We start from the raw sequence: 12853 nt of genomic DNA, 5'->3' as shown, positions 1-12853 counted from the left end.
CATATTATTAACAAATTAAGCTAAATAAAATTGTTATAGAAATATACACCCTGTAGTATTCTGAATGCATTCTGAAATGAAAACCTTATTTTACCAGAAACAGACTGTGCTCTGCAACTATTAAATTTTTAGTACACATTTCCCTATTCGTGGGCCTGATTCTGCAACCCTTACTCATATGACTTCAAAGGCATTACTTGCATGAGTAGAGGGTGTAGAACTGGATTTTGTTTGTTGTACTTGCCCAGGCATGTTTTGTGGAAATTGTATGTTTGATTCAGTATGACTCATCTCCTTCCAGATACCATGTGATGGTTAGTTTATAACAATCTTAAATTCACCACCTGTCTTGCTTGGCTGCTTTTCTTCCATATATTTTCTTCACTTTCTCTTCTAATTGCAAAGATATGGGTTGCATTGTCCACTCATAATTTGGATGGATAATTACAGTATGCTGTGGGGGCCAAACCTTCCCTTTGAATATGCCTGTAGAACACTCACTGAAGTCAATGGAAGCTGCAACATGTATCTAAGGGAAGACTTTGGCTTTAGGAACTTCGGCCAAAGTTTTCAAAGTGTCTAAAGTTAAGTACTTAAATCAATATTTAGTCTCCTAAATAAAAGTGGACTGATTTTCAGAGATGCAGAATGGAAGCTGTGGGTTGTAAGCACCACTGGAAATCTGGAAAATTTTATTTAGGAGCCTAAATATGGATTTAAGTACCTAACTTATGAAATTCAAGTTTGAAAAACAATTGTTCTTAGAGCCTTTACTCGGGTTAGTTCTCCATTCATTTTTTGGATGGTTAATGTTAGTTAAGAAATGGAACCCCACAGAATTTCTATGGGATTTGGCCTGTATTATTTATCAGATAGAGGAGAACAAATCCTGATGACAAACTTGTTAAAGTGTTTAGTTCCATGAATACAAATGTTTAAAAGTGAATGAAGCTTTGGGCCTTATTCTGCTCTCATTGCAGTGGGGAGTGTAACTTTCATTAACGCCAGTGGGAGCAGGGTTGGGAAAACATAGCATGTAAAAGTGTTGCCTTAAGCTTCCAATATATCACAGAAAGCATCTGGCCATTTTAAAGTTAACATCATCAACAACAACAACCAGAAAAGTCATCGTACAAAGTTTCCCCTTAAAAATGAAACTATTTGTTAATTAGAGGACAACGAGTAAGCTAACGGCAATGGGAAATATGCTTTTCTGTTTTGATTTAGAAGATACTACGTGGGTTGTTTAAATATGTAGGGGGAAAGATCAGTTCTAAGCTTCAGTATTTAGCATACAGTGGTTTGGTTTGGTTTCGGTTTTTTTATGATTGAGTTACAGACTCTGGAAATAGACATTCATGAAAAGAAGGGTTTGTTCTCATAGGCCTTTACCCAGTGAGAGTTTTGGCTGAGTAAGGAGTGCAGTATATGACCTAAAGTGCTGACACAAACATAACCACAGTGGCACAAGGATGACTAATATATTGAGTGTGAGTGCCCAATACTCCTCCCAACAAGATCAACAAATATTCCCCTTGACTTCAAAGAGAATAGAATCAGGCCCTTTAGGAATAATGTTGGGAAACAGGGCAAAAAAGGAGTTATGGGCATGTTCAGTCATTTGGATGTGAATAGGTGGAGCAGGGAGGATTCCATAATTGCATATTATAATATTGCTTGGCAGTCAGCTAGCAATTAGTTAATGTCTGTACATTGCTTTGAAGATGCAAAGCACTATATAAATGCTAAGGGCCAAATTCTGCTCCCAGTTACGTCAGTATAAATCTGGAGTAGCTCCAGTGACTTTAATGGTGTTATTGCAGATTTTTCTCCAGTGCCAGTGGCACAGATCTTTCATATTATCCAACTGAATTGCAAAGCTTTGAGACAGACTAAATATAAACATGTTTAAGATTGTCCCAATAAAGATGATTTTTTTCAGCCTCGTATCCCCCACCCCAATCTAGCAAATACCTCCCTCAAGTGCCTACTCGCTCTTCTATGGACTTCCCTTCAGCAGGAAGTCTCACACAGGCTAATGATCTGTGAAAGGACAAAAATCTTGATGGTACTCTGAAGGGAACCAAGGCTCAACCCCTGAGCCTTCCAGCAAAGCTATCAAGTTTTCCCCTTTAATCAACTTCCCACCTGCTCCAAAATTCCAACAGCGTACCCCACACCTTGTACCCTTTCAGTGGCATCTGTTGCTGTACATGTAACAAAGCAATGGCTGCATAGATACTACAGCACTTAACTCTGTAGGTGTTTGGTGTAATAGACATACTTAATATTGATATATCACCACAGACTTCCCATGTGACCTTGGATAAGTCATTTAGCCTCTCTGTGCCTGAGGTCCCCATCTGTAAAATGGTAATAATAGCACTTCCCTACCTCCCAGGATAAATATACTAAAGGATAAATATACTGTGAGGATAAATATACTAAAGACTGTTAAGTACTTTGAGATATACTGATGAAAAGCGCTATATAAGAGAGCATCATTATTATTATACTGTATACAGACTTCACATTCATCAGCTCAATGTGTACTTGTAGCATGAGGAAGAACAGGAGTACTTGTGGCACCTTAGAGACTAACAAATTTATTAGAGCATAAGCTTTCGTGGACTACAGCCCACTTCTTCGGATGCATATAGAATGGAACATATATTGAGGAGCTCCTCAATATATGTTCCATTCTATATGCATCCGAAGAAGTGGGCTGTAGTCCACGAAAGCTTATGCTCTAATAAATTTGTTAGTCTCTAAGGTGCCACAAGTACTCCTGTTCTTCTTTTTGCGGATACAGACTAACACGGCTGTTACTCTGAAAGTTGTAGCATGAGGACTCTTGACTCAAAAATAAATGTCTCCTAAGTAGGAGATCCTCCATTACCCACAAGTAGTGTCAGGGCTTTTTTCTTCTGTAGAGCAGCCACTAGAGGACAGTGGTGAAGCTAATCTTCCCATTCACACCCAGTGAAATATGGCGTATAGTTGCATGAAATCCTTCTCTTCCCCCAACAGTTCTGAGCTGCACGTTCAGAACATTCCCAACTAGTGGGGGCCCAAGAGCAAAGGAAAAATCTCAAGTGTAAAACTTATATCTCTCATGGCTTGCCAGCTGTGTTATCTCCAGGTCAGGTGAGGCTGAAAATAAAGATTTTATGAATATTCAAAACCTTAAAGATTAGTACTTAAGGTTTCTTTAGTAGCACAATTATTGTGCAGTGGTAATACCTTGTTAATATGCATTTTGAAGAAAGGAATTCTAGTGAATAGCTTAGAGTATGTGAACATATGGAATATAAGTTACAGTGTTGTGTCTTATAATATACACCAATTAATACAGACACTGGACAAGATTCACTAACTCTTGTACACCTTTCTGGGCCAACAAGGTTGCTTGCATGCCAGAGGGGATTTCAGCCTAAGGAAGGGGAAGCAGTGAGGCTACCAGAACTGTCTCTTAGGGTTCCATTTTAATTCCCAAAGGGGCTGCACAGGAGCTCTGCCAAAGGAGGCAACTCCTAATAGGCACTGAATCAGTGTAATGTTTGGCAGGGTTTTTCCTCATGCCCTTTTCCTGGTGGTGAGTGTAATTTGCTTCAGACTCTCCCTGATTGGGTCAACTCTGCATTGCCATCAAAGCAGGCTTGTGCCTGTCAAGCAGACTGCAGCCCTTTGTGGGTAGAGTATCCTCTCCTTCTCTCTCTAAGTGGGTAATAATTGTGCCTGAACTCAAATCCCATTCCATAGCTGAATGTTTAAATTGTCACCTAGTGTACATTTTTATATTAAAAGCGAGGCTAAAGCTACTAGCCCAACATGCCTATAGCTCTTTCTTTCTAAAGAGCCAATCCACATTTATAGTTATCCTTTCATGAGAAATACTTTTCTAGCCTATTTAGGTCTAGATTCTGCCCCCCAATCTCACAGTGAATAATACCTTATTCTGTGAGTAGTCTTAAATTCAGGTGGCAAAATCTGACCCATAATCAATTATCTTCATCTTGCACTAATAAATTGGGGCCAGACTGTCAAACCTTATTCAGTGGTATGCGGTCACACAGGCAGTCCCACTGATTTCAGTGGGATTACTTGCAGTCCCACTACTTTTGTAACTTGTCCCCAACATGCATAAATGGTTCACAATATGGCCAATTAGAGTCCAGGGGGCAAAATTGCCATTTGTGAACCTCATTGCCATTGGAGATACATGATTTAAAAAAAAAATAGAGCAAGCGGTATTAAGTGACCAGCTTCTGACAATACACTCATTCAGTAAATCGTTGGAGAAAAATGTTTACAGGAAGGATGCATGAGTTGAAATTACCATGGGCTACATAGTAACTTCTGTGACAACTACTATTTTTTATCTTCCACAACACTTGACATAAAATCCATTTGTTTAAAATGCAGAGCAAATGAAACTGTGGTGACTTACTGCACATATGTCCACTGAGAAATGGACTTGGTAGCAGGGCTTCAGGGAAGAGAAGGCTATAAAAGATAGCCAAGGATGGTGAGAAAAGAGAAGGTCCACAACTCCATTGAGCCACTCACATTGGTGGGCCTTTTCAATGCCGAATGGAAATCAGGCTCTGATCCTGTAACACTCACATTAGAAGTCCTTTTTCATGAAAGAGATGCAGGATCAGGGCCTAAATCCATAGCTGACACTGTGAACTGATAATTTTACTGTACAAATTGCACTTGTATACTATATTTAAGTGTATAGTTAACTAAACTGAGTTGTATTTCAAATTTTATTTTAAAAAATGGCTCTTTCCTCCTGAGGTTTTTGTCATTTTAAAGCAACTTCACATTGGATCTGATCCTGCAATCTTTACTCACATGAGTATTTTCTTTCTCGGTTAGGGCTTGATCCAAAGCCCACTAAACTCCATGGGAATCTTTCCATTTACTTCCCTGGGCTTTCCATCCAGAACTTAATCTCTTTGACTTCAATGGAAACATCCATATAAGTAAGAATTTCTCATATGGTTGGATAGTAGAAAAAACTTTTTCATTAGGAGGGTGGTGAAGCACTGGAATGGGTTACCTAGGGAGGTGGTGGAATCTCCTTCCTTAGAGGTTTTTAAGGTCAGGCTTGACAAAGCCTTGGCTGGGAAGATTTAGTTGGGATTAGGTCCTGCTTTGAGCAGGGGATTGGACTAGATGACCTCCTGAGTCCCTTCCAACCCTGATATTCTATGATTCTATGATATGAAGAGTGGCACAGAGTATATCCCCCTGTACTTAAACAAAGCCAGTATATTGGCCTAGGTATGAACTTTGGAATGAATCTAGTAAGAACAATTTCAGCCTTTATACCAATAAATCTCCCTTATAATGAATTTGGGACCTTGTCTTATAGTCCTTTCTTTGAGAAATCCACTCTGATAGAATCAGATCAGGCCAGATAATTTTTATTTAATTTTGTTTATGCACATTTAAAGAAGAGGTTTAAATTTTTAAATTTAAAAATACATTAGGATTCTAAATTATGAACAGACAATTATGAAATATGAATTATATTTTCTAACAAAATGTTTGAAAAATAGTTTATCCTTCACTTACCTGCCAAGGATAAAGCTTAGGATTCTGTGCCACAGCATCAGGAGTTGAAGACATCAGTAATGCTAAAACAAAACACAATGCTCAGTTTTAGATGTTTGTTTTGTGATCAGTTCTTGCAAGGAAAACACTGATCCCTGAACTCAGGGTCTTAGAAGGTAAGTAGAGGGGGAACAGATTTTCATATTTTTTTCTAAATATAAAATTGTTGGCAGCCTTTAAAGGACTCGCTTTCACTTCCAGTGAAATCAATGGATGTCTCTGACTTCAGTGGAGGTAGGATCTGGCCCTAACAGCCCAGTTTTGTACTACTTGCCCAGCTAACTTCAATAGCAATCAGGCCCAGTATCCTTAGCAGCTCTCATGATGGCTCAGCACTTCTTTCTCACAACCTTAATGTGGACCCAGGCAAGATGGAGCCGTAAGTGACTTGTTCAAAGTCATACAAGACAGTAGTAATGCCAGGACTTAAACACGGGTCGCCATTACTCAGTCCTGCATTTTTTACAAATACTGTAGTTCACACTGCCCCTGTTATGACAAACATCTAAAACATGATGAATTATTGAGAAAATTAAGATTGTCAGCTCCTTGTTTTATTGTAAACTAAAGTTTATTTATAATATTTCTTAGCAGCCTATTTTACCGAGTCTAGGTCACTAGACTGCTCCATTCGTGCCTATTTATAAGTCAGTTATTACAATGTTGAAAACTTTTTTTTATTTTAGATACTAAAAAGCTGGTATTGTCCTATTTCTAGAAGAAATGTTATGTCTAATCTACACAATGTGTAAAAAAGTATTTTGATATATATTTGACATTTGACAGAACAGTCATTGTTTAGGTTATATAACCCCCAAATTATTTTAATATATAAACATTGGTGACGTAAAGAAATGGAAAAGATTAACCATTGTGTTTTATATGTGTGGTGGATTTAAGGCTGGGGAATGCAAATTGATGCATCAGGAAGAGGGAGGCTTAGTATATCAGGCAAGTCCCATAATGATTTACCCCCTATATGATCCATAGATGACAATGATGTTATAGAGGGTGTAAATCAGTGAAATGCTTGACCTTTGCTTTCTATTTTATCAGAACATCTTGCATAGTTAAGGGAAGAAAAGGAAGAACTTCCTCCTGTTCCCCCCCAAAACCACCATGATTTATTGAAATGATTTATTTCCCATAGAGGAAATAAGCCATACTTGATTCTTAATTTTTTACAGACAGAGCCTTTGCCGAGGAGTTCCCTCTCAAAGGATGGAATAAACTGTCCTTTGCTTTTTCTTATTATTCTCTGATGAGAAATGATGGCACTAGCACTCCTTCTTCAGATCAATTTGATTTCTTTGTTCCTCTTTGCTTTGTGTTCCTTTGATTATTTTTTTTCAACAAAAAAACTAAGCCCAGAACATTGTTCGTAGCATTAGGACAAAATTCTGCTCACCTTATCCAGGCAAATAGCCCCACTGAAGTGCCTGTTCCAGCTGAAGTAAATGGCAAATCTCCCATTGACTGAAATGGGAGCAGTGTTGGGCCGTTGGTTGTATAGCTTCTGTGGCTACATCACAGTTCTTAACTGGATTGTTTACATTCTGAAAATATTACTATTTGTGATCAAACCAGTTAACACGTGCTCATAAATTATCTATTGTGAAATTGCTCCTTTAATCCAAACTTGAAAAGAAATCTGGGTAAAAGTCACACTGATGTGAGGACTAACACAAAGCCCTCCATACCATTTAAGCCCCACATTGAAGCTGTACAGAAAAGGCACAGAAAGCAGTGACGGTAGCAGGCTGGAGAGAGGGCATGTGTCAGGGGAATGCCCAATCATTGAAAGCAATTCAGCAGCCTCCTCACAAAGTGTCATGGGTGTGCTAGGGTAGCACATGAGGGATGGGACATTGCTGCAGCTCTGTGCCCTAATGGCATGTAGAGACTGGGTTTTGCTTTCTCAATCCCACATTTTACCCACTTAAAGCCAGATTACTCAGGCTTTTTATAGACAAAAGGAATTTCATTATCTGTGCACAGCTCTTTTCAGGATATATCTACTCATTTCACACACAGAACTCCTTGTGTGGAACACACAGATTGAGTGCCAAATATGGCTCAGTACATTTTTCTTACATTTGTCAGTGAAAGATACCCAATCTTTGTATTCGACTAACTGTATTACTGTATTTGCAGGTATTCTTGGATTTCAGCATTGGATTTCATGTAGAGGTAATATATTTATAAAAATAGTTATTATTAAAGAGCAGATTTTCTGAGCAATGAAAATGTAACTATCATTAAAAATGAAATAAAGAATTGAAAGGGTTTTATAAGCTAAGATATAAAACCTGAAAAAAATACTTAAATGTTGACCTGCTAAGGAAAGAGATCTGGTCCTGCAAACTCCTAATTTTATTGACGTCAGCGGACTACTCACATGAGCAAGAACTTGCAAGAGTAAGGATGTGCAAGCTTAGGCTCTGGGACTATAAGTTTTATAAACAGATCATTAGTCTATACTAATGTTCATACTATTTACTATCTACTGTCTTCCATATTTTACACTGTTAAAATCCTACCAGTCTATATTGGTTTCAACTGTATTCAGACTGCTTGTCATAGTGACCCTGGAACTTTTTCTACCTAAGGTGAAAGAATGGAATGAAAATGGTGTGGCGCGATGGAAATCCTTCAGAAGACAAAAACGGGAATGGATTAAATTTGCTGCAAATTGTAGGGAAGGAGAAGATAATTCAAGGAAGAATCCAATTGCCAAAGTAAGTGTTGTTGATTGATTAGAAAGTATGTTGCAAAGAAAAACTGATAAAGCTAGAGACCTAACTGAGCTAACTGGTGGAGACCTTGAAATATACATTTTGCCTAGCATGTCCAAAAGAAAAAAGGCAGAATAGGAGAGGGAAGGAGTTCTAGAGCTGCTGGTTCTACTGCGATTACCATACCCACATAAGATCAGAAAGTTGTGGACTAGATTGTGCTACTGAGTGTTCTTGGGTCAGTACGGAGGCCTCCTAGAGCACAAGTGGAGCATGAATGCTGCTGCATTTTTTGGGAAGTGCAGCATACATTGTCTGATAACAGCTACACCACCACTTCATAATGGCACTCTCTTTCCCCACCCACTTTGAGGAATCCCTGAGAGCAAGGATTGGGATGGTGTCTGACTAGTGTGCAGGGAGGTAATGGGGCAGAAGAGCAGGAGGGTCCCAGAGCCCAGGCTCCAGCCCAAGCCCAAACGTCTACACTGCACTTTTGTAGCCCCACAGCCCAAGCCCCGCAAGTCTGAGTCATCTGACACAGGTTAGCCATGGGTGTTTAATTGCAGTTTAGACATATCCTGAAAGAGCAGCACTGGAAAGCTCTCTAAGGGGCTACATCCAGCCCACCATGTTACAGAGAATTCTGGCATAATGCAGTCTCTGGGGCCCATGAGGAGAGTAACTGAGAATTCTGTAAGGCTTTGTGAGGGGAGAAGCCATCACTTGTGTTCTCAGTAAACTGTGATAAACATAATATTTTCCATTTGTTTATTGTTGTAGATTCGATCAGATTGTGAAGAAAACCTACCAATTATATACAGCATCTCTGGAGTAGGGATTGATCAGCCACCTTATGGGATCTTTGTTATTAATTCAAAAACTGGAGAAATTAATATAACATCAATAGTTGATCGAGAGGTGACATCAGAATTTGTTGTAAGTATTGTACAATCCATTTATTAGCATAGTATATTCTCCTTTCTTTTTTACTTCATACCTTCTTTTGATGAATGCTGACAGAGAGGGAAGTGAAGTTTCAATTAATAATTATTTTCAAAATTTGAGTTTGTTTCTTCTTCTTTTAAATTATACATATTTGTAACCCTCTTTATCCAGATTCGCTGCTTTGCTAAACATGCACTTACTCATAGAGATTTAGAACCGCCTCTTGACCTTCGAGTCAGAGTTCTGGATATAAATGACAATGCGCCGATATTTTCACAAGCAACGTATATGGGATCTATTGAAGAATGCTCTATGGAGAGTAAGTAACTATTTTGTGCACATATTACAGCAATTGTCAGTAGCCATAGCAATAGTGGAGACTGCAAGACAATTACCACGCTTTTTTTCAGCTGCTCATAATGTTCTCAAACAAATTCTTTTCACATTTAGAAATGTTTAGGAAAATTGGTTTTTTTTTTCTTTTTAAGTTTGGTTACTTGTTTGTGAGGGTAAATATAATTATAAATAATATAATTTTCCCCATGTGTCTTGATCTGAAAATATGTGTTTGTATAACTAAAAATGTGGCTGACGTTGGCAACTGCAAAGTAACATCCTAATACGGCAAACCCTTCCCACTAAGTACAGGGCTTACTACCAAGAGAATTCGTCTGACCTTACTCATGTGAATAATCTTTGTACACATCAGTAGTATCATTGAACTGAATGGGACTATAAAGATTACTCACATGACTATACATTTGAAGGTTATAGCCTATAGTATGGCTATATTAGGGGAGGGATAGCTCAGTGGTTTGAGCATTGGCCTGCTAAACCCAGGCTTGTGAGTTCAATCCTTGAGGGGGCCACTTAGGGATCTGGGGCAAAATCAGTACTTAGTCCTCCTAGTGAAGGCAGGGGGCTGGACTCAATGACCTTTTAAGGCAATTTTGAAGTGAAGTCAAGCCCTGGAAGTCAATAAAAGAAAGAGGGAGAGTCTGCTTCTTCCAGCATTCTCTCCCCTCCTATGAAAAAAGGACATATTGCCATATCTGTATCATGCACCAAGCAGGAAACTAGGAGACACCTAATGGCTCTGTCAGTTCCCTTTCCCCTCCTGGCAATCCTTAAGTGGGTGGAGAGGATGGTTGAGAGCAAAGTGGTTGTTCCCCTTCACAGCTTCACACTATGTGCTATAGGCCTGATGTGAATTCCTTTCAAATGCCCCCATTCTTTTCCTCCTGCCTTGTCCCTTTGCACAAAATAATGCAATTTGTTTAACCATATGATATCAACATCCATGATAATATACAGCCACAAAATTAGTGAACTCCCCCTACTTATTGTCATGTATTCATATTTTTTAAGGCCCCAATGAACCATTGTGATCATTTAGTCTGACTTCCTGCATAACTCAGGTCATAGAATTTCAAAGTTCATCTACTTTAACCATTGAGACTAAAGGCAAAATTTTATCCCACGGAAACTTAAAACACAGCTGTCCAGTTTAAAACCTTGTGAATAAAATTAACTCATTTGATAGATTCACATATGGAAGCATGTTTTGGTGTAATTAATACTGCAAAGTAAAATGAATATACAAAATTCCAGGAAGGCATCAACATAAACTACTGAATATGAAGACGTTCTCCAAAAAACCCCAGCATGAAGTCTGATTTTCATGATTTCATTAAAACAAACTTTGAATTTATTGTTACTATGTTATTCTAAACTTAAATGGATGTTTATGCATCCTACATATATATGTGAGATCAGAATACAATTTTAAAAATATAGTGTGATTATATGTGCAGTATATCATCTTTAACAAACAACACAATAGTTAATTTACTGTGAGATTATTTGCTGGCATTTCAAAATACTAGGGTTGCTAACATATCTCTTCATCTTTAAATAAAAACCACTTAATGTGGGAAAAATCATAAATAGTTACAATCCTGATTTTACATTTTTAAAAATTCACTGATATAGGTTTCCAAACCCCTGCTTATCACATTATGATAACCATTTCCATGGCATGTAAATGATGTTCATGATCACAAAACTACAGATTTCACTTGGAATAAGTACAGCCACCGTTTTACTAAATTAAGTACTTTCTATTATTTTCTTAGTAAATGAAATTAAACATAGCTCCTTATAGGTAATATAATTCTTGTATTTTGATGACTGCTTGTCTTGATGAGTAGTTTAAATTAACAAAATAGGGCTCTTATGCCAATTTAAGTGATACTGTCTTAATTCCTAGATACTCTGGTGATGAAAATAGTTGCCACGGATGCAGATGAGCCAAATAACTTGAATTCCAAAATTGCCTACAAGATAGAGAGTCAGGAACCTGCAGGTGCATCAATGTTTATTCTAAATAAACATACTGGAGAAGTTCACATAGCAAATTTTCTTGACAGAGAGGTAAAAGCTTCGATATGTTAATATTCAGTCTGAAAGAATGCGTGTGTGTGAGAGAGGGGAAGAGAGAGAGAGTAATGTATTTAGTGTTACAAAAGTGAAATAGAAGATTGAAAAGGCTTTATTTTTTATAATACATAGATACAGTATGGGTTTTTTTATTGTATCATAGCAAATATTTGTATCTATAACAAATTGGTGTATTTGAAAAGAGCAGCAAGAAATTACTATTCATTACGTTTTAACTTGTAAATAATGTGTTCATTTTTCTTTCCAATTTAGCAACATAGCAGCTACTCTCTTGTTGTGAAAGCCTCAGACCGCGATGGAGCTGCAGATGGAATCTCCTCCCTTTGTAGTTGTACTATTCAAGTTATTGATGTCAATGATAATTTCCCAGTTCTTTCACAGAGTTCAGTAAGTTTTTTTTCCCAGCAAAAGTAACACCCCTAACATTTCTATGCCCTAACATCACAGACATAACCAGTGGAGCCCTTACTCATTCTCAGGAGAACTTTCTCCTATGAATAGTCCTATCACAAAGGTACTATTCACATGAACAAGTTCTCACCAACATAGGTAAGCAGGCATTCCACAACCTGGCCCATGGTCTACAGCATAGGCACTGACTCTGTGGGTGCTCCGGGATAAAGCATCCAGAGTAAAAAAATAATGGGTGCTCAGCACCCAGGAGTCAGAACTTGAGTGTGGAATGTGATGAGTTCTGTGCTGCTAACAACTTCTGCCCTTTTGGCAAGGAGTTTGTTTATAAACAGAGGCAGGGTAAATAAGATAACAAAAGGCTTGTCATTAAATTAAATTAAATTAAGGATCGTTAGATGATCCTGAAAGCATTCCCAGGCACTCCAGTTAAAAAATGGGAAACAAAGGGTAGGAATAAATGGTCCATTTTCAGAATGGAGAGAAGTAAACCAAGGTATCCTTCCTCCCCCCTCCCCCCCCAGGGCTTGTACTGGTCTGGGATCAGTGCTGTTCAACATAGTCATAAATGATCTGCAAAAAGGGGTAAACAGTGAGGTGGCAAATTTTGCAGATGAATCAAAATTATTCAAGATAGTTAAGTCCAAAGCAGACTGCAAAGAGTTACAAATGAA

General features: G+C 38.1%; 1 protein-coding gene and 1 long non-coding RNA gene across 2 annotated transcripts in view; one reads left to right on the top strand and one right to left on the bottom strand.

Annotated features, from left to right (window-relative positions):
- The window catches only part of LOC128831216 (desmoglein-1-gamma-like), a 39337-nt gene that overhangs the window by 2580 nt on the left and 23904 nt on the right, over positions 1 to 12853 (top strand). The window contains exons 2-7 of the mRNA XM_054017494.1: positions 7780 to 7815; positions 8235 to 8363; positions 9144 to 9299; positions 9480 to 9627; positions 11578 to 11741; positions 12021 to 12155. Coding sequence (XP_053873469.1) covers positions 7780 to 7815; positions 8235 to 8363; positions 9144 to 9299; positions 9480 to 9627; positions 11578 to 11741; positions 12021 to 12155 — 768 coding nt within the window. The remainder of the gene's footprint in view (positions 1 to 7779; positions 7816 to 8234; positions 8364 to 9143; positions 9300 to 9479; positions 9628 to 11577; positions 11742 to 12020; positions 12156 to 12853) is intronic.
- Positions 1 to 12853, bottom strand: part of LOC128831217 (uncharacterized) — a 53144-nt gene that overhangs the window by 20732 nt on the left and 19559 nt on the right. The window contains exon 2 of the long non-coding RNA XR_008443779.1: positions 5587 to 5648. This is a non-coding gene — a long non-coding RNA (uncharacterized LOC128831217). The remainder of the gene's footprint in view (positions 1 to 5586; positions 5649 to 12853) is intronic.

Source organism: Malaclemys terrapin, chromosome 2 (genome assembly GCF_027887155.1).
Source record: "Malaclemys terrapin pileata isolate rMalTer1 chromosome 2, rMalTer1.hap1, whole genome shotgun sequence".
NCBI lineage: Eukaryota > Metazoa > Chordata > Testudines > Emydidae > Malaclemys > Malaclemys terrapin.
The sequence above is the reverse complement of the archived record's forward strand: the minus strand, read 5'-3'. Positions and strand labels throughout refer to the sequence as shown.